Consider the following 20385-nt stretch of genomic DNA (forward strand, 5'->3'; position numbering starts at 1 on the left):
TACGAGGGGGCGGGGCGGCGGCGGCGCGTGCGCGGGCGGGGCGGGGCGGTGATCCGGGATGTCGGGCTGGCTCCTGGTGACGTAGCGCGCCGCGGGAAGGGCCGCGCGAGACCCCCCCCCCCGGTTGCCGCCGCCGCCGCCGCCCCCCCCCCCCCCCCTTCCCGGTTCGGTTTCTCCTTCCGTGTCTTCCCTTCCTCCTCCTCCTCCTCCTCCTCCTCCCCGCCATGGGCAGCGGCGCGGCGGCGGGAGCGGGTAGGGCGCCTTACCGCGCCGGGGCCGCCGCTGGGCATGTGCCAGGCCCGACCGCCGCGTGAGCGCCGCCGCCGGCGATACCGGCAGTATTGTCCGCCGTCCGCTCCCGGGCGAAGCCGTGAGTGTGGCGTCCGCTGGGCCGAGCCCTTTTCTCCGGGAGGGGCGTCGCGGCGGGAGGGAGGGGGTAGGCGGGAGGGAGCTAGCCGTGTTGCCTCACCGGGAGGTGGGGGGGGGGGTCGGGGTCCGTCTCCCGGGGGTGGGGGCTCCGGTGGGCCCGGCCCGGCCGGTCGCGATGGCGGGGGTTGGGAGAGAGAGCGGGGACGGGGGGGGGGGGGGGTCCCGTCCTCACCTCCCCGTTCCTCCGGGGCTCTTCCAGCAGGGCGGCGGGTGCCATGAATAGCAGCTGCGCGTCCCCCGCCGCCGCCGCCCGCCGCCGCCTGCAGCACCGGGATCGATAGAGGCGGGGGCTGCGGGGACGCACTATGGCCGGCAGCGGTTACACGGACCTGCGGGAGAAGCTCAAGTCCATGATGCCCTACCGGGATGGCCACAAAGGCGGCGGCGGCGGCAGCCTCCCACGGGAACCCCCCGAACCCCACTACGATCGCAAACGCCGGCACCAGGAGGATTCCGGCTCGGAGCCCAGCGACTACGAGGAGCAGAAGGAGGAGGAAGAAGCTCGGAAAGTCAAAAGCGGCATCCGCCAGCTTCGCCTCTTCAGCTCCGAGGAGTGCGCCAAGATCGAAGCTCGGATCGAGGACGTGGTGTCCCGGGCGGAGAAGGGGCTCTACAAGGAGCACACGGTGGATCGGGCGCCGCTGCGGAACAAGTATTTTTTCGGGGAGGGCTATACCTACGGGTCTCAGCTGCAGAGACGAGGCCCCGGCCAGGAGCGCCTGTACCCGCGGGGGGAGGTGGACGCCATTCCCGAGTGGGTGCACGACCTGGTGATCAGGAAGCTGGTGGAGCACCGGGTGATTCCCGAGGGCTTTGTGAACAGTGCCGTCATCAACGACTACCAGCCGGGGGGCTGCATTGTCTCCCATGTGGACCCCATCCATATCTTCGAGAGGCCCATCGTCTCCGTCTCCTTCTTCAGCGACTCGGCGCTCTGCTTCGGGTGTAAATTCCAGTTCAAACCCATCAGGGTCTCAGAGCCCGTTCTCTTCCTGCCCGTGAAGAGGGGAAGCGTCACGGTGCTCAGGTAAACCGCCCGCGTTGCCGAGGCCTCCACTAACGTGCCGGGGCTCGGTTGTGTAACGCTAATCACGAGGCACGCGGATGCACGCACCGACGGCGGCTCGGGCTTGATCTCGCCTGCCTGTAGGCGTGCAGGGTCTCGCTGCGATGGAAGGGGTGAAGGAAGGATCTGGGGGGGTCTTGCCACCGTGGTGAATGGGGATTTGGGTGGGTGACTGATTTGGCGGGGGGGGGGGTAGCACCATCTCTGCAGGCCTCGAGGCGAGTCCTGGTGGGAGCACGGCCACTTGCGGAGCCGAGCTTTGCCGTAGTTCCCGTAAACGGTAAAAATAACACATCGAGATACAAAATGGATCCTCTGCCCAAGAGCGGTCAGAGCGGAGCAGCTGGCTGGGATGGGGCTCCTGGGTCTATTCTTAGCTTGGCCAGTGCCTCCCTGACCTGACCTTAAGCGTGGAGAGGAGGTGTGAACGGCCTCGTCTTCCCAGTCTGTAAACTGGGAATGCTAAACCCTTCCCTGCCCGACGCCGTTGGGGAGACCAGAGTGCAGAGCCCCATGGGACTGTCGCTTGGAAGCAGTGGCGGGTCACAGGCACAAGGAAGGACTTCACGTGCGTTCTGGCAAACGGGGGAAGAGCTGTGGAGGTGAAATGACCTGCCCAAGGTCATGCAGCCGGTCGGTAGTAAAGCTGGGATTGGCACTGGGAAACGCCTGCTTCCTAATCCCCGCTGACTCCCGGTACACGCTGGGCGGGCAGAGCAGGCAGGTAAGGGGACAGGCAGAGTACGTGCAGGCTGGTGCGTACGGACCTGCCGGCGCCCAGGTCTTGGGGAGCGCAGCTCAAAGCCCAGCGCCGGGGCTGCCCGACTCGGGAAGCACCAGTCCCTCGTGTCCCTGAAGGTCAGAGTGCTCCCTGCCAGGAGCAGGGATCGCCGGGACTATGCCAGCAGTGCTCTGAGCTACCAACAGTATCCTCATTTGGGGTTTTATTTTTTGGACTGGTAAAGGTCCAGGCCGGTTTTCAGGGCTCCCGGGCTGTAACACAATCCCCTGCTTTGGCTTGTAAAGTAATCGCCGCAGGGTTCGGGAAGGAATTTTTCCCCCCGCATACGCACAGCCTTGCACCGTTGACTAGTGCATCAATAATAAATGCTGAGATCTCGCGTAGCTTTTATCTCAGAAAAGCTGCACAAACGTTAACTAATCCTCGCCGTACCCCCAGCGTTAGGTAACTTCTGTGGATTAGCGAGGGATGAGGGAGGCTGCAGAGGGAAGCGGGAACGGCGCCGAGGACATTTTCTTGTTCTCTGCTGGAGTGGCCAGGGCAGGGACGGTGCCGGAGGACGGGGAGGGGACAGAGGTCACGGTGATTTCGTGAAACGGGACTCGGGAGCACCCATCCTGCCGAGTGTCCTTTTACCGCAGAGCAAGCTCCATCCCTGGGGATGGAGACTGCTGGCTGTGAGGCAGCTGCTCTGCTCCCTGACTTCTCTTAGACACCAGGAGGGAAACTTTCTACCCTAATTTTCTTGCCGGTGATGCGAACCCCTGTGCCGCCTTTCCCCGGCGGGCCTGGAGTAAATAGTTGTCCTTTCTTTTACAGCCAGAGGCCTTTTTTTTTTTAAGGACAGTGAGAGTTTTTTCTTGCTTAGAAGCATGCTGGCAGTGCTGTTAATGCAGGGTCAGTCTGAAGTCCTGTAGTCAAAGCCACTAGGAAAACTCATGGCCTTACATCTGAAGCAGGATTGGGACTTTGCAGTGGAGGATGGCGGGAGGAGGAAGAGGTGCTTTTCTCTGCTCCTGGACCAGAGAATGATGTTTTCTTGTCCCAGACCCTTGCTCTTCCCCCAAAACTGCTGGGAAGAGGAAGCTGGCTCAGGGCTCCCGGAATTGGAGCGGGGTGTCTCCCAGGCCGGTGCATTTGGGTTGGTGGCCAGGGTCACCTGGGTGCCGTAATCAGTTTATTAACTGATGGTCAAAGCAATCAACCGGAGTTACAAAACAAACAAAGATATCTTTTAACTCTTGATTAGAAGGGTTGGTTTCTGACCAACCCAACTCTGGAGTTAGATGTTCCATTTTCCAGCAAATAATAGACTTGAAAAAAAGGGGATTATTTCAGTTTTGGTACAGCAGTTAGCAGATACTTAGCACTCACTTAAGAGAGATTCTGCCAAAGTGATTGTTCTGTGATGATATGATCCTGGCTGGATGCTGTGATGATATGATCCTGGCTGGATGCAGGTTCCTCGACTCCTGCAGATCTCCTTGTCTCCCCTCTAACCCCAGCAATTTGGGAGGAGCAGGGAGAGCTGCAGACCGTCGGGTCGGCTCTGAGGGGTGTATCTCCAAAATCCAGCCCTTGGTGATGTTTAAGTCAATTCCCCAAACTTGGCTTTTTCTGCTCTTAGTAAACAGTTGCTGAAGGCAGTTGCCCTGGAGATAGGGAAACGGCGCAGATAGAAATGGCATGCTTGTAATGTCTGTGATTCAAATATTGCTGGGTCAGTGGCTGCTGCTGGCGTGCCGCCTTTCTGGGGAAGCCAGGGTAGCCGCATGTGTTTGGTTACAGTGTGGAAATCATGAGGATCTAAAGAAGGCTGTGGGATCTCTCCCTTTGCCCCCACATCGTTCTCAGGCTCTACCCAGGTCTCACCTGTCATGTTCCTGCTCTCAGCAGCCTGTTCCAAATTGTCCTCTCGATTTTGTAGCCACCTATCCGGCAGGGAGTTTGCAGAGGGGCTTTCCCCATATCCCTCCCTTGACTTTATTTGCCTACTGTGAAGCAGGCTGTGGTGTTTGCAAACACTGAACCCGCCTCAAACTCACTGGAACGTATTCGGACCTCAAACGACAGGTTAGTGTTTAAAAGGTGGAATGGAGATTCTCCTGGCTGGGCTGCGCACCTCTGCCAGCACGACAAAGGCTAAGCCACCTTGCGACCTGCTAACTAGCCCTTTGCTCTTCCAGCAAGGCACTTTTTTCCTCTCCTTTCCCATCTGCAGTGAAGACTTGCCCTTGTAGGTTGTGACATCTAAAAGAAGACCTCCTCCAGTCCCCTCTTTTCCCGCAGCCCTGGGAAGCCGGTGCTCCTGCAGGTTTGTCCTGCTGCCAGCCGGGCCAAGGGAAAGCGACAGCAGTGTCTCAGTCTGTGCTGCTCTTTTCAGGCAGTCGGAGTGAAGTTGGATTTCAGTCCTGTTCGACTATCAGCTGCCTGTTGGGGACTGCTTGCTGGACCACGTTTGTGGGTGTTCTTCTGGTTTTTTTTGTTTGTTTTTTTTTAAAAAAGAATTTGATAAGTGTCAATCGATAGAAGCAGTGGGGAGGAGATGGAGGAATTTGCCCATTCATCTGGGAAACACGTGGTTTGACAAATGCTTAGGCTGGAAAAAAGGGATGGAGCTGGGGGGGACGTTGTGCAGAGCCAGCCAGGGTGGGTGGTTCCAGCCAGACCCCTGCACCACACCGTGCCCCACAGATGCTGTCGTAGGTAGCAAATCTGAGTCCCCAGCCAGCTTTTGTTTAACTGTTGGGTGTTGCATCTCAGAACTGGGGTTGAAAATAGTGCAGTTGCATTTAGCCAGGGGAATAAATGACCAAAAGTAACATTTCCCAAGTTCTGAGAGCTTGTACGCCATACGGGCTTCCCTTCTGCAGCTGGTGAGTGCTCCAGGTTGTCTCCCCGCTGTGCGTAATAGCAGTGGAAACATCGTAATGTTTGTCTCTCCTGTTGTCTCAAGGCATGCCTGATGGTAACATAATTGGAGCTGGTTGGAGTTTCTGGAGGATGAATCTGCTTTCTTCCCAGCTGGAGGAATCTCTCTGCAACTGCCTGGATTAGATGCTTTTCCAGAAAAGTCTGATGCCTCAGAAGAGGCCGTTGGTGCAGAGGAAGTTCTGCATGTGCTAGTGGTGATGAGGCAAATAGATTTGTTCAAGCTTTGCTTGAACTGGTCGGTGTCACAGCTGTGGTTTGTGGCAGCAGCTTTCCTGAACCACAAGTAAAGCATTGAGCTGCACAAACTCTGTGATGGGCTAGTGTGCGAGGTTCCTCTGCCTCTGAGCTGGCCTGGCTGTTGTCAACCCCTAGAAATATTTCTTGTTAGATGTTCTGCAGAACTTCAGGGCCTCCTTTCTGGTGATGTTTGTACAAAAAAATCTGCTTTCATCTCCGTGTGAATCAGTTATGTTGTGGCTCGGCAGCAACTCTTGTGGACTGGAAAAGGGACTTGAGGAGGAGTTGGGGGTGTAAGATCCGACAGGTTGGTTAGGAGTTGGGGTGTTAGTTGGGGGAGTGTGTGGATAGCATCTACGCCTCCCCATGTTCTTCTGGAAAATGCTCTAGGCTGGAGACATGCTCAGGTGTTCTTGTGGGCAGCAATTTAGGGTTTTCCTTACCAAGTTGTCTCTTACCTTGTGCTTTGGGTTTGTTCTCTGGGCAAGAAATCTCTGGGTAGATCCTCGATATCATTATAGGTGTTTTGTTCCAGCTTCTGGCCCATCACCCCTCATCAGGATGCAGCGAGGCCAGGCAGTGGGTGAGAAGTTCATACTGGCACAAAGCAGAATAAGTGTGACACAACCAAATAATCTTTTTCTTCCATTTCTCTTCCTGGTGCCTGTGCAAACCCCTTTGCTGGAGGCCCGTGCGGAGAGATGCTATCACTGTATCTGATGTGGTGCAAGCTGGGTTTTCCCACACCAGCGTGGCACTGGGACAGACTGGTGGGTCCCCATTACGGCTTCGGATGGGGTTAGTGGGGCTGTTGCTTTGGTGCTGCCCATGTGCATCTGGGACCACGAGCTGTGCCTGGCATCACTCTGAAAGTGAGCTGGAAAGCAGGTCGCTGCCTGGGGAGTGAGAACGAGTGGCCAGGCTGACATCTCATGATGGAGAGCACAGGTCTGGAAGCAGACCTTTTCCTGATGTTCAGAGTGTCGCTGAGGATGTGCCGAGTTGAATGTTAACATGGGTGATATTAATGAATTTGCTGGAGCTTGACGCAGAGATTCCTGGAACATAATAGAGCATCATTATAAGCCCCTTCACATAACACTGTCTTGTTCTGCAGTGCCCCGGAGGATGGGGGGGATGGACATCAACCCCTGTTTTAACTGAACAGGTTTTAGACTCTTAACTCTCTTCTTAGAACAGTAAATCCATCTTTGAGAGGTGTGTGTTCCTCAGTGAGTGGGTGGGTTATCTAACCAGATAAAGGAAACCCGGTCCCATCCCCAGAGAAGACCTGCGTGTGCGTGATCTGTTCTCTGCTCTGAGCATTCTGAATAACCTGCAAGCCAATGACCCTGGCCGTGCTCCTGGAGGGCTGGCTGACAGCAGCTTCACCATAAAGCCTCGTGGAGAGAGTGGGCTCATTGATTTCTGCTTCAGGTTAAACCAGCGTGGGGGTGTGCTAGCTTTGTATGGCTTCAGCAGCCTCTGTCCAAGTCCCTTCAAAGACATTTCTGTCCTTGTCAGCTATTTCGGGAGGCTCTGAAGGTGTTTTAACTTCTCTTTTTTCCCCATACTGGACTCTAGAAGGCTCTTTTGTGAACAGATGCTCTCCAAACAGCAGGTAGAGGGCAGGCCCACCTCTCGGACCTGCTCGTTAGCACCCATGCGAGTGACGAGATGTGCTCCTGGCAGGGTGGTTTGTGTGTCCGAGCAAGCATGATGGCCGCTCTCCACAGACCCGCCGCGATCTCACGTGCTGCGCTGGACCCTGGGAGTTGTGCTGAACAACAGAAGCAATCACAAGAAAAATGCTACTCTGTGTTGTGGGTAGCTGGGGCCCTCACTGGGCATGGCTTTCCTCCTGCCTGCTAGAAACGTGGAGTAGGTGAAGTCATCTCATACAGCGAAATGCTCCTGCCAAGAACGGCTACTGCGTGGTGACGTAGCTGCTTGAGCTTGGTGTAATTTTCCTCGGCCCAGGTACCTGTCTCACCTTGTGAGCCCTGTGGCAGGGAGGTTTTAGGAGTGCAGCTTGGTTTGCAGGTCTGAATTTGAAGATTACCCCCTGTGCGTTGTGTTGGGGTTGGGCTGTGCTGGGGAGTGATGTTTGTACTGTGGCTGAGGATGTGCCACACGGGGGGGTAGTGGGGAGGGTGAGGGTGCTGAGACAGCAGCATCTGTGCCCAGGTGAGGGGGGTGAGACACTTGACTCTTACCACCACTGCACCCCCTCCTCAACTAATGAATCTACTCATTGACTCCGGTATGCATAAGTGTCTAGGTATGCTGTGCATCTCAGCCACGAGAGATGGCTTTTTCTCAGGGACATATGTCAGAAGATGCTTTGGAGCAATATGCTGATTTTTTTTTTCCTGCTGTTGCTCTCTAATTTCTTGATAAATGAATTGGCTGAATTTACACTCCATAAACTCATTTTCTACATGTCTTATTTCACAATGTTGTGGCACATGGTAGTTTCCTCTGGTATATGCTAAAAAACTGAGTAAAAAAAAAAAAAAAAGCCTTGACTGTCCTCATTCTTTCCTGGAGTTTCCTCCTTCCTATAAGTCTAGCTCCTGTGTGCCTGGGGAATGGTGTTTGGAGGAGGAATTCCTGGTGGAAGTTAGGAAATGACTGGCCAAACTGAGTTGTTGAGGCTGGCAACCACTTTCTGCTTCTGCCTGTCATCTTTCTCACAGTGGCTTTTTGTTTTTGTTGTCAGTGGATATGCAGCCGATGAAATTACACACTGTATTCGACCACAGGACATTAAGGAAAGAAGAGCTGTCATCATCCTTCGAAAGTAAGTGTTGAAGCCCTCCGGACAGTAAGATAAACTTGGATGTGGTGTTGTGATGTTTCCTAAGGTGCTTTTAAAGAAACACTTTAAAACTGTCTTGCTTGTTAATTTGCTGGCTTGATCTTACATCTTGCTTGGATGTCACTCTCATCCTTACTTGTGTCTTGCTGTACCCATCGCTTGGCTGGTGGAAGTAGATGGAACTTGTTACTGCAGAGTTAATCACTTCTTGGCTCAGTGCGGCAGTACTTCATTGTAATGTCTGGGTTTGCAAGCTTTGTTCGTGTCCAAACACCTGGCTTTTATTGGCTGCCTAACTCCAAACAGCTAGGATTTCAAACTCTCTTGTTTTGGGCTATGTATTCAGGTGTCTGACCATATGATATCCACATGAGAGAGTTACCTGGACAGTCCTTTGGAGCTAATGCTTATGATGGAGAATCTCCTGTAAAGCAGATAAAGTTTTCTTGGTAACATGGCTTTCATTTCCTGGGGAGAGTGAGAGGAAGATGCTGGCTTTGAAGGGAAACAGATGCAGTGAATTTAGTGCTCACTTTACAGAACTTGTCCTTCAAGTCGGTGTTGGGAAGCCAAGCTCTGTAAGCTGTTTTAGAAGCACGCTTCCTGTTTAAGAAGATACGCTGTCTTGATGGCATTTCATCAACCAGTGCTTGTTCCTAAAGCTCTTAAGAAAATGGAGAAAAAATAAACCAATCCCACCCCAAACTCCCTCAGTATAACCTTTTTTTGTGCCCAGAAATGTCCTCTCTCATCAGTGTCTTCTACTAGGAGACCAAAAAATGTGACTGCCACACATTGACCCATATTGATTGTGCCTTAGAAGGTGTTAGCAGTAATTCTGCTGTCAAGAAATCTTTTTGCAAGTGAAAACACATGACTTGAGTCCTGTGAACCGAGCCAAAAGTGTGGGCATTGGTGGCAGGGCTGCAGTTGTGGCGCAGACTGGCATAAGGCTAGCAGGCAAGTGGTCTAGATTCAGACTTGCTGAGCTTTTGGACGGCTTAGTTGGTTTCAAAACAAGTCTGGCAACGTTGTGAAGGTATGGCACAAAGCCAGTGGACTGGAGTTGGACATCTGGTTAGAGAGACCCATGAAATGAAGGCAGGAAAAACAGCAGCCCTGAGGCGTTAGCCAGGCTAAATCAGCACAGACCCAGGGAGGCGGGATGAGATGTGGCAGGTGATAGAGTGGGATGAAAGAAAGAGATTAGAACCAAACCACCCAATAGCTGGTTATTGCCACGTGAGGTTTAAGGTGAGAGGGTTGCGATAAAAACTAAAAGACTGTTGTGTTCACATTGTTGGTTACTGCAGCCAACAAAAAGCAGTGCGAGTGCTGATGAACACCAGTGGAAGGCATCTCCAAATCCTGTAGCTGCTTTAGTTGGGCTTTGGGATAGAGAAGCTGCCTGTCCTAGGCTGTAGAGCAGTTCCCTAGAAAAGTCAGTCAGCTAAATAAACTGAAGTGCCCAAACTGGTGCAGATATCTAAGATACTCGTTTAAACTGGCTCTACCTCTTGCTTTCGCCAGCTTCTGTAAGCTAAGGGTGTTGATTTATTTCCGTCTAGCCTGACTGTCCTCAAAAGTGCAACTGGGCAAGCACCTAGCTGGCTGAGATGTACCCGGCTGACCTGGTGCATCGCTGCTGAACAGACAAGGCCCATTAGCTCCTCGCAGAGCCCTGTTGCGTATGTTTGCTTAGCTATCCTTCTGTAGCAGTGCGTCCTTCTGTCTTCCCCTGATTTTAGGGGCCTGATTTGCTTAGTGCTAGAGCAGAAGTGTGTCTCTGCCCAGTCATATGCAGACAGTGATGGGCTGACTTGACTGGCAGGCTGAATGAAACCACAACAGGATTTTTCTCTTGAGCAAAGTGGAAACCCCCTGGTAATTATTTTTGTGTAATCTCCGTAGAGCTTAGCAGCCCTGGTGAATACATGGCAATTGCCTGTTTGCCAAAGGGTGCACTCTGCTGCCAAATAGAGCTTATTAATTGCTGCTTATCCCCTGTGACGGCGGCCATCTCCTCGCTGAGTCCCGTGTGCATGCATGCATGCACAGCAGGGCCGCGGTGACCTTTGTCTGCGCTCGCATCCCCGCGGCATGTATTGCTGCAGCGAATGCCATTCCCTAGCCCCGGATCATGCGACTTTGTGCAGTCTGAAATAGCGTGTTATGCAACCAGGAAAACAGCTACTTCCGCTGGTAGCCTGCTAGCATGAAAGGCTTGGGAGCAGCCAGCGGCCTCATAAAACTCCCCTTCCTCATCTTCATGGTAAGAATCAGCCCTGAGCTTTCCAGCGGGATCAGATCAGTTGGGTCACAGAGCAGCATAAACTTTGCTGCAGCTTGGAGCTGGGTTATTCGGCTCTGAATAGGCTGCCAGAGCCTGCTGGGCCCCAGACGTTTGAGTCTGGATCTGCTCTTGCCTCCGAGCGTGTGGTTCTAGAGACGGTTTTTGCTGGCAGCGGCAGGAGAACAAAGCTGCATGAGCTAGAGAAGTGGCTGGGTTTTGCAGGATGCTTGAGAGCGGCGTGGTTACCAAGTAGGTCATAAACACTTCAGTGCTGTAGTGTGATGATATTTACAGTGTTTCCTGCATATCGGAGTGCAGGACTGCGGGGAGCCAGCCAGGTTTGGAAGCGCTTTGAGCAAGAGTCTGGGGGGGAGGAACGGTGCGCTCAATTTCATGAGATGCTGAAAGAGGTAACGTGGGAGGTGGGGATAGAAATAAGACCTATTGAAGCGGGTCTTGAAAGTCATTTTAGAGGGCTTATGCTGCCGTTTGTAAGCATTTCTTTGCAAGCCATTGCGTTGGGGAGTTATTCTATTTAACTTGAACTTCAGTAGGTAATTTACTCTCCATTTTAGTATAGCCTCTCCTCATACCTGCTTCTGCAACTCATACCTGCATTGCTCTGTGGACAGAGAGAGCGTGGCTGGTGTTCCCTTGCCCTTGCAGTATATTTGGTGGTTTGTTTGTTTTAATTGCAGGCCTGTAGTTGCTGTTGTATTTGAGAGGTATTTAAACCACCTAACTTGTCTGGGGCAGGATCTGCAATGCCTTTGGTGTTCAAGCTGGACTGGGTCCAGTCCTGGAGCTGAGAACAGCTCAGGACGATGGCATTGTGGACTAGCGCCGGCTCCAGCCTGGCAGCTGCCTGCGGAAGTGTTCCTTGTTTCTGGCATGCTGGGCAGACTTGGGCTGCCATGCCCGGTTTCACGTGTGCCAGCCTGGCATTGCCCTGGTTAACTTGAAGAGGCTCTCTCTGATGGCGGACAGGAAGCTTGGCAACTGAACGTGCTTCCTAATGGGAGTTTAGGTTGGGATTCTCCTGTGGAAACCTCCCTCAGGAGCTAAAGTTCAGCACTAGAGAGCAAGTAGTGGTTCTCCGCTTTCTTTCACCCAGACCCCTTCCATATTCACCCCTAATCCCAAGGAGGGAGACAGGCTGCAGCAACAATATCAGGGTGCCTTTCCTTCTGGGAAGTGGCTTCCATCCTCCTGAAATAGGCAGCTCTGGAGCACCAGCACCACCTTTTAGAGTGTTTTGCCCATTCTTAGGCTTCAGTCTGAGTTTTGAAATAGACTTTAGCAGAGCTTGTAAGTTGAGACTGGTAACTGTGCTGTGCTTGGGAGATGGCGATAGCGCCGTGATAAGACGCTGCGCCGTGGAGTTTTTATTCCTGCTGCTTAGCCTGCTGCTTCCCCTCCACATGTGCATGGCTACAGTCGTGCCTGGGCCAGTGACAGTTCTGCTCTGGGATGAGCTGTGCTTGCTCTCCGCTGTAGCTTGAGCGTGTGCTGCGCTGCTGGAAGGGATGTGGTGCAGCTTCTGTTTGCTAGACCTTCTCCTGACTTGTGCTTCAACTCTTTAAACCTCTTAGTCAAGCTGAGAAAGGCCTGACCCCACAAGATCTTGAGACAGTAGGGAGTTTCCAGATAGAAGCAGTTATTACTGTTGTAGGTGATGATGATTTCGCAGGGCATCTCCCAGGTGGCTTAACTGGAGCTGCGAGTTATTGACGAGTCACTGTGATTTCACAGGATTTTACAGGTGCTCCAACGCCTCTACTCTGTATCCCATAACTGGGATTGCAGTGAGCCCAGCACCATTTGCATTCACCTCATGACTACACATGTTCCTAAGCCTTCCTCTAACCAAGGCAGCAAAGGTTAAAGCTGAAGCTGCAAGTAGCAGAAAGCTGCAGCTCGTTCTGCTGTTGAGCGTAATAGTCCTGACCTTCTTCCTGAGCTGTGTGGCTGCGATTGAGGGTTCTGCTTCAGCATCTAGGACAGATGTCCGCTGCAGCATGTTAGCGGTTCTGTAGAAACTCCTTGCAAATTCTCTTCTCTTTAAATATTTGCAGAACAAGACTAGATGCACCTCGATTGGAAACAAAATCCCTGAGTAGCTCTGTGTTGCCACCAGGTTATAACTCTGACCGTCTATCGGGAAGCAACCGGGACCAGATCCTGAAACCAAAGCGGTCCCATCGCAAAGCAGATCCTGATGCTGCTCACAGGTAGGATGATGTCTGCTAAGATCAATGTTTTGGATGGTATCTCTAGGTCAGTGCATGTCTAAGGTTCCTGGCCTCTGACAAGAGAGGCTGCACAGCACACTTAAAAGCATCCTAGTTTGCACCTCCTGGGTGCTTTCTGTGGTGCACAGATCTGTTTTATCAGAATGAGGTTCTTTATACGTTCCTCCTAGGCTTGCAGAGGCTAAGCTCTGGCTGTAAGCAGCTTACATTGTTTATCCTGTGAGTGGCATAATGAAGAAGCAATAGATTTGGCTGGCTGTTGATAATGCAGTCATTCAGAACAATAGTTTCCCTGCAGCTAATTATTTTTGACCTCTATTGCCAAGCAACCTGTGCAGCTGTGTTAAACTATATTATGAAAGCAGTCTTGGGAGAGAATGTGAGGTTTTGCTATCTGGGAAAGGTGAAGGCCGCCTTGGGAAGCTTCTCAGACCTGTTTTGGTTCCAGAGCTGCATGTGTATATTTTTGTGTGTGTAACCAGACTGTGTGAAAGCAGAAGCCTGACCTTCAGGGATGCTGCTTGCTGAGGTTTCAGACAGCTTGAGCTCTGCGGCAAGGCTTCCCTTAAACACCACCTTGCTCTGCGTGAACGTACTGATAGCCGTGAGTGATAGCCAGTCTGCCAGCTGTCGTGCAATATTTCTGGCATTCTCCAATTCCAAAGCTTCCGGAGGATCAAGAGAGCATTCTCTGCAGATGGTGTAAAAGCTAAAAGTCGGTTCGGTCCCGGGGCTTGGCTGCTGTGCGGTCCCAGCTCGTGTTTCAACCTGTCCTGGAGGGAGGAGGGTGGGGATGACTTGTTTATGAGCGGTGTTCATTCACCTGGACTCAGACTGACTGGGAAGATAGATCAAGAAGAGAAGCTAGCCTGCAAATGAAGGCTTACCTCTGAGCATGCAGTGGGCTGGTGTATGATTAGAGGAGCAATCATGCAGGACAAATCTGCAGATCGTGAGGGCTGGGTTTTAGCCTGTTGTGACCTTATCGGGGTGGAGGGACTTCCATGGACTCCTGCAGCAGATGGGTATGAAAAACATGTGTTTTTCTTCCTTTGGCCTCAAAGGCTCCAGTATAACATAGGTAAATAGCATGGATATCAGATAGTGGTATCTCTTGGAGAAACTTGGCAGTTGCCACCTAAGATAAAACAAGTGGTCTCTGCAGCCACCAGCCCAGTCCTACTACAAAGAGATCGCAGGTGAGAGCAGAGGCAGCTTTGCAGAAGTAACAACTGCACTGTGCTAATGTTTGTGAGAACTAGCGAGAGGACAAAGGAGTTCGGAGCTGTGGTTTGATCCTGCACCACAAGCACCTCAGCAGCTTGAAAAGGAGCTCAGCTCTCTGCTGTGAGTTCTGCTGGAGGAGAGGCAGACCCCTCTGCCCAAGGGATGTTTCTTGGGGCCACAAGCTGCACTTAAAAAGAGGTGACTGGGCTGTTTGGAAGTGTTCCTGGTGGAGGTAAAGACCAAAACTTGCCCTGGGAAGGGGAAGGACTTGCACCATCGAAAGCAAAGTTTGCAGCCTCCCCATGGGTAGTGCAACTTGGTCATCTGTTCCTGCTCTGCTGAGTGCCCAGCACTGGGAAAGCAATGTGGAAACAGTCAGTCATATCGCTCAAAGTATGCAAAACCGCAGATAGTGTCTGCACAAGGAATGCCTGAATCCTGTCATGGATGTGCTCTCACTCCCTCTTTCTCTCTCTCCATAGGCCACGGATTCTAGAAATGGATAAAGAGGAGAACAGGCGCTCAGTCCTCTTACCAAAACATAGGAGACGGAGCAACTTCAGCTCTGAGAACTATTGGCGAAGGTCTTACGAGTATACGGAGGACTGTGACGAGGAAGAGGAGGACGGCAGCCCAGCCAGGAAAGTTAAAATGAGGCGACACTGAGGATTGCACTTTCCAGGCTTGTGGAGCTGATGAGATTGGCCTCCAGTCTGTGAAAACTTTCTCCTCCCTCTGGCTATCTTCCATCTAGCTTCAGTTTTGGTTTTTCCTTTCAGGCTGAAGAGTAAACAGGAAGGATCTAGGCGATGTGTTTTTATGAATGGAGGAATGCTGAGACATACGTAAGGATGGAACATGTCCAGTGCACATGGTGTCCTGAGTCATGGGTCAAATGGGCATCTCTCCCTTAGGAAGCAGATAAAGTTATGCCAGGCTGTCTGTTGGGATTTCTTTTGAAAACACCAAAAAGTTTAACTGTTTCATTGCGCAAGATTCAAGAGTTGTATTTTTGTTTTTTTGCTTTAACTTTGTTCCTTTTCATGTGTTCTAAATATGATGTTTGACCCCAGGAGCTGAAACTCTCTGTGGTGGCCTCGTATTCCTTGCTTCACCAAAGGGCTCCTTGGTCTGCTCTTACCTAGTTGTTGTTGGGTTGTGTTTTAAGGGTGCCCTGCAGTAACTGGAAGTTTGAAGCTTTGCAGACCCCTCTTACTGCAATTGATTTCAAAGAGTTTAGGACATTTTTGTTGCACTTTAGTACCAGTTTTAAATGCTGTAGGTTTCCTTTCCAGTCCCTTTTCACAAGTCAGTGTGGGCTCACCGCCTTGTGTCCCTGCACTGCCCTCTCCGAGAAGAATGTACTTGAGCTCTGGTTTCTCAGTGCTGGTCTGACCAGGGGTGTATTTTGGTTGAGGAGGAAGGAGATGTGGCTGGCTTCATTTGAGGCTGGCCCAGCATTGACCCGAGTGATCGCATTGAGTACATGCTGCTTCCCAGAGCTGGAGATAGCAAAGAGGAGTAGGAGAGACGCTGTGCTTGTGAGGACACTTGCCTTGGGTTCCTCTGAGAAGACCTGTTCACCACTGCCCCTTTTAGGTGGAGAGAGTTGAGGTGGCGCAGCATCCCATCCCGAGGGACCAGCTGCGTTCTGTCAGAGCAGGAACAGGCGCTGCCACGGCCTTGGGGGAGCTGGGCAGCTCCACTGTGGTCTGTCCCCTCTGAGGCTGGCTCTGGGAGCAAGGACGCTGCAAGGGTCTAGTTTGGCCCCAGTTCAGTGCATTCAGTAGCTAGTGCTGCAGCAGTTGCCCTCTTCCTCCTGGCTTATTCCTGCCTGTGTTCCTGGGGTAGGGAGTTTTCTGGTTGCTACAGAAAATGCTGAGAAAAATCAGGCATTCGGCCTCGCGGAGTTAGTGTTAGAAAGTCTGCCGCCTTCTTCCTCTTCTCCCACCCGGTTTGTGTTAGCCCAGACCAAAGCCTCAGCGTTTTCAAAGTTTGGGGCCCAACACCATATTTAGAACCGTACTTTTAAGAAACTTCCTCCAATTGATTCTTTGAACCCAAGTGTTGGCAGTTGTAAGGAGTAGTCTTATTTTTAAATTTTTACTGCTTTGCCCTCCCTCAAATTGTAGTTTTTCTTAGTGTCGTGTCCCCCACACACTTCACGGTCTGCACGCTTGGCAATAAAAAGATGTAATATATTTTGAAACCCGTTTGCTGCTGTCTTGAGGGGCTCCCAGTCAAAACAAACAAACAAACAAAAAAACCCAAACCCCAGGCATCATTCCCCGGAGTGCTGTTCCTTGGTGATCGAGCACATTTGGTGACATCTGGGTTTTGGTGTCCTTTTCCTTCCCCGCTGACTTCTGCAGCTCCTGCCACTCGCCCGTTGTTGGGGTTTCTGCTCAGGCTGGATCTAGCGGTCACATTAGTGCAAAGGAAATTACCATCACCTTCAGTACCACTGATCTGCGAGGTCCCCAGTGCCTGTCTCTTGATTCTCTTTATCCGACTGCTTTCCTGGTGAGAGCCCCATTCGGCTTGGTGTGGAGGTATGGGCACAGCCTCACGGCCAGCCTTCAAAGGAACCTGTCTTGTCTGCCCAGAGATCTAAAAGTTCATGCTTCTGCTGCTTCTGAAACCTTTAAAAAAAAATTTTCAGACCACGCTTAGTGTTTGAAGCGGTGTACCTCACCCTCCCAGCTTTCTGCAGAGAATCCGGGCCAGCTCTTGGCTACAAACACCTTGTTTTGGAAAGCTCGGCATTCCCCTGATAGCAAAACCACATGCTGGGAGCAGTGATCCTTTCTCTTCCTTATGGCTGGTGCAAACTTCTCCAACAAGCTAGAGACCTGCTAGCAGGATGCCTAGCAATGGCTGTTTCTAGTTGTCTTTCTGGATTCATCCTGGATGTGCCCCGTGCCCTTCTCAGTGTCAGGCTCTGCTGCGGGTGCTGCTGACGGTGGCAGTGGTTGCTACCAGAGGTCTTGGCTCTGCACAACCTGCTCTCCCCCTCTCCTCCCGCACCAGCTCCCAGTTTTACTCCTACTTCTGTAATATGGATACTGTATCCTGGTGTCTCAACTCAAAATGAAGCTGGAGGCAACCTGCCTTTCTGGGGCCGCTTCCCAGAGCAGGGCTCCTGTGGGACGAGGCACTGGCTGTATCTGCTGAAAAGGCATCCTGAGGTCTTACCTCTAGCCTAGTACCAACCATCACCTCATCCCAGTCCTTGTGCAATTTGTACACGCGCAGGTATCCTTCCTTTCCCGGTTTGTTTCAGTATTCCCGCATGCCATGGTCAGGAGCTCTCCCCTCCTTCCTTCCCCCACTGCCCCACATCTGTGTGGTGGGTCTGAGCTGGCAGCTGTGGCTGGAGGGACAGGAGGAGCTCCTTGCCAGAGCCGCTCTCCAGCTGCTGTCTGTTCTCGTGTGCGCTTGGTTTTCAACCTGACTGGTTGGGGCTTGACACCTTGGAGAGAGAGAAAGAGAGTGGGATGCAACCAGTCTGACCCGTAGCATCTCTTGGGTGAGGAGTCCCCAGCATGTAGGCAGGCCATCTTCCCCACTTGTACAGACATTTTCTATACATACGGATGTATATGTGTAGATAACATGGTTTTTTAACTCTTTTGCACTGAACAACATCGGAGAGAAACCTTGATTCCAAACCAGAAGATGCATTTTTCACGTGGATCCAGATGTCTAGATCCCTTACTATAACCTGTCTGGTAAAACTGGCTCAGAAATACTGGTGATGCCTGTACCTGTTCTCTGTTGCTGACTGTGTCGGGTTGCCTGCAGGCTTCGGGTCAGGCTGGTGGCATGGGTCTGGTGCAGAGGACGGAAGGTGGTGAGCTTCAGTTTGGAGGCAAAAGTTCTCCCCGTCTGCTCCGTGGCGTGGGCTCATGCACAGACCTGACCCTGTCGGGCTTTGTCCTGTCTGTCTGGTCCGGTCGTGTGGTCCGACCTCCTCTCCATCCACCCACAGTGTGTCATTCATGTAACCCGCTCAGCCCAAAACTTGGGAATAAGGCTACATCCAATGTGATGATCCCATGCACCCAGACCTACAGCCCAGACCATGAGAACTGTCTTTCCTAAGGAAGGGGGAGGAAGGTGGGGTTTGTCCCCACTTTTCTGCAAAGAGCAGGAGGAATTGGGGTTTGTTACCATTACCTGTATCTCGAGAAGACTCGGTGGTTGAACTAAAGCTCTTGCATTGGTCGTGTGGGCTCGATATGTCCATAGGAAGAGAAGGAAAGGCTGTTTGCTGGCAGTAAGAGGTGAGCTGGCCTAGGGAGGGGCTGTCAAGTCTGCCGGCAGGTCCCTGCCTGGATGGGCTTGGCAGGCAGGCTGCCTGCAGCTGGGGAGCCCTGGTTGCCACATCTGGCTCCATACCTGTTGAATTCTCATCCAGCTGTTAGGCGAGAGCTCTGATGCCTGGGAGCTGCGATCCCAGTACCGAGGCCTGGCTCATCCCGGGGGTCACTGGGGCGCGGGGCAAGCCGATTTCTGCCCGGGTGAGAGCTCCGGCCTTTGGCGCTCGGTGCTGTTAGTACCTAGCGCTCGCCGCTGTGTGGTCTGAGCCCCATGGGTCGAAACAGTTGCCATGCTTTGAGGAGGGCTGGGGGCAGGGGTCTGGACCCCCGCCAGCAGCAAATAGTCTTTTATCTGCCAAAAGCGTTCCCTTTCCCGGTCGAGAGGAGAAATGTTTGGCCAAGAAGCGTGTCTCTGCTCCTTCCCGCGCCCCTGCCCACAACTTACAAGTTCTGGCTGACTTTAATTTTGTTTTTTAAAGATTCTAATTTTTTTTTTTGTTACAAATAAAAATAAAAAAATAAAGAAGAAGTGGCAATATTTTTTTCCGTAAGCTTTTCCTAGGAAAAAGCGTGGTTTGTAACAAAGTTGTACAGTTCTGAAGTTTGAGATACGAGAAGTACTGTGTGAAACGCTGTAAATGGGGCAGAGATTATTTTATGTACAGTCTGACGCGGGGGGAATCTTTTAATTCTGGTTGATTCTTAGGAAGAATTTGGTTCTTCACTGTCAGGGTTTGAAATTTCATGGTTTCATTATTATTATTTTTTTTTTCTTGTATAGATTGCTGCATTAATTGAATAAAAGCAGAAAGCATCACTCTGCCTGCCTGTGTGGTGGTGCCGGCGGCTGGGATGAGTGCCTCGCTTCCCGGCTGGCAGAAACGAGGTTGCGAGGAGCAGGGAACCGCTTCTAAATTAAGGGAGTATTTGGCTCCTTGGGGACAGGGCAGCCAAACGCAGTGTCTGTCCCTCCTGTGCTGCCCTAGAAAGCAGCGACAGGGCTCGCTGCCCTCCTCCTCCTCCTCCTCCTCCTGCTCTCCCTCCCCAGGGGCTGGGGAGCAAATGTGGATGCTGTCCCCCTGCAGCTCCCACCCTGCCCCACCGCCCAGGCCTGCCACAGCTGGTGCCTGGTCCCCAACTGGCCCCAGCACCCCAGAGGGGCCGTACCTTGTGCTTCGGCCTCTCGTGGAGCCCCTCACCCCCCCACCCTGTGCCTTCTTCCTGCAGAGAGAGATTGCGGTGGACAGGTATGCAGTGCCAGAGAGGGGATGGCGTGGCTGGATGGGGTCTGCTAGCCTCACATGGTGGGCTGCTTCTTCCTCCGCCTCCTTTTCCTCTGCTGGCCTCGTGTGGTGGCCTTCCTCTCTCTTCCTCCTCTCTCTTCCTCCTCTCTCTTCCTCCTCTCTCTTCCTCCTCTCTCTTCCTCCTCTCTCTTCCTCCTCTCTCTTCCTCCTCGATGAGCTTCTGCCCGATCTGGCGATGTCCTCTCCATCACCCACCCTCAAGCCCTGGGGCTGTACGTGGGGTCAGACCCCTTCCCTCCATCCACCTGGGAGCCCATCGCTGGGGCATCAGGGCATTCACCCCCAGGGTCTTTTCCACCCCAAAAGGCTACGTCAACCCAATGTGACATCTCCCCGGGGCCGGAGTTAGTCAGCAGGGAGGGGAAGCCTTGCCCTGCCCGGGTTGACTCACCCCAAACCTGGGTGCAGGACAGGGTGCTCCCCATATCCCTGGGGGAGCGTGACACGGCTATGCCCAGCGCCATGGTGGGAACAATCGGTTACCAACTGGGGATGGAGCCTGAATATTAATGGCTGGAGCTGGCAGGGCGCTGAGCACCCTGCCAGCACAGGGCCCTGTATCTGGGGGCACCCCATGGCTGTGGGGCCCATAGGCCAGGATGAGGCCCTGAATCCAAGACACCCCATGATTGTGGGGAGCCCTGTGAGCAGGATAAGCGGACTAGGGCTGCCCTCGCTGTCGCTCCCACCACCATCCCCGGAAAGGAAAAAAAACCGAAAGAGGTGTAAAAAAAAAATAGAAATAAAGCGCCCACAGA

General features: G+C 52.6%; 1 protein-coding gene across 2 annotated transcripts; it reads left to right on the forward strand.

Annotated features, from left to right (window-relative positions):
• Window positions 1-216: 216 nt before the first annotated feature.
• On the forward strand, window positions 217-19140 carry ALKBH5 (alkB homolog 5, RNA demethylase). 2 transcript variants are annotated; one of them, XM_069810422.1, is made up of 5 exons: window positions 217-370; window positions 629-1456; window positions 8131-8211; window positions 12598-12753; window positions 14484-19140. In XM_069810422.1, the coding sequence occupies exons 2-5, from the start codon at window positions 735-737 to the stop codon at window positions 14665-14667; spliced, it is 1143 nt and encodes a 380-aa protein (XP_069666523.1). In that variant the 5' UTR covers window positions 217-370; window positions 629-734; the 3' UTR covers window positions 14668-19140. The 2 variants fall into 2 exon arrangements, with proteins under 2 accessions (XP_069666523.1, XP_069666525.1); XM_069810424.1 differs by having other exon boundaries at window positions 222-370; window positions 632-1456.
• Window positions 19141-20385: the final 1245 nt, after the last annotated feature.

The sequence above is a fragment of the Haliaeetus albicilla genome, chromosome 22 (genome assembly GCF_947461875.1).
Source record: "Haliaeetus albicilla chromosome 22, bHalAlb1.1, whole genome shotgun sequence".
NCBI classification, from domain to species: domain Eukaryota; kingdom Metazoa; phylum Chordata; class Aves; order Accipitriformes; family Accipitridae; genus Haliaeetus; species Haliaeetus albicilla.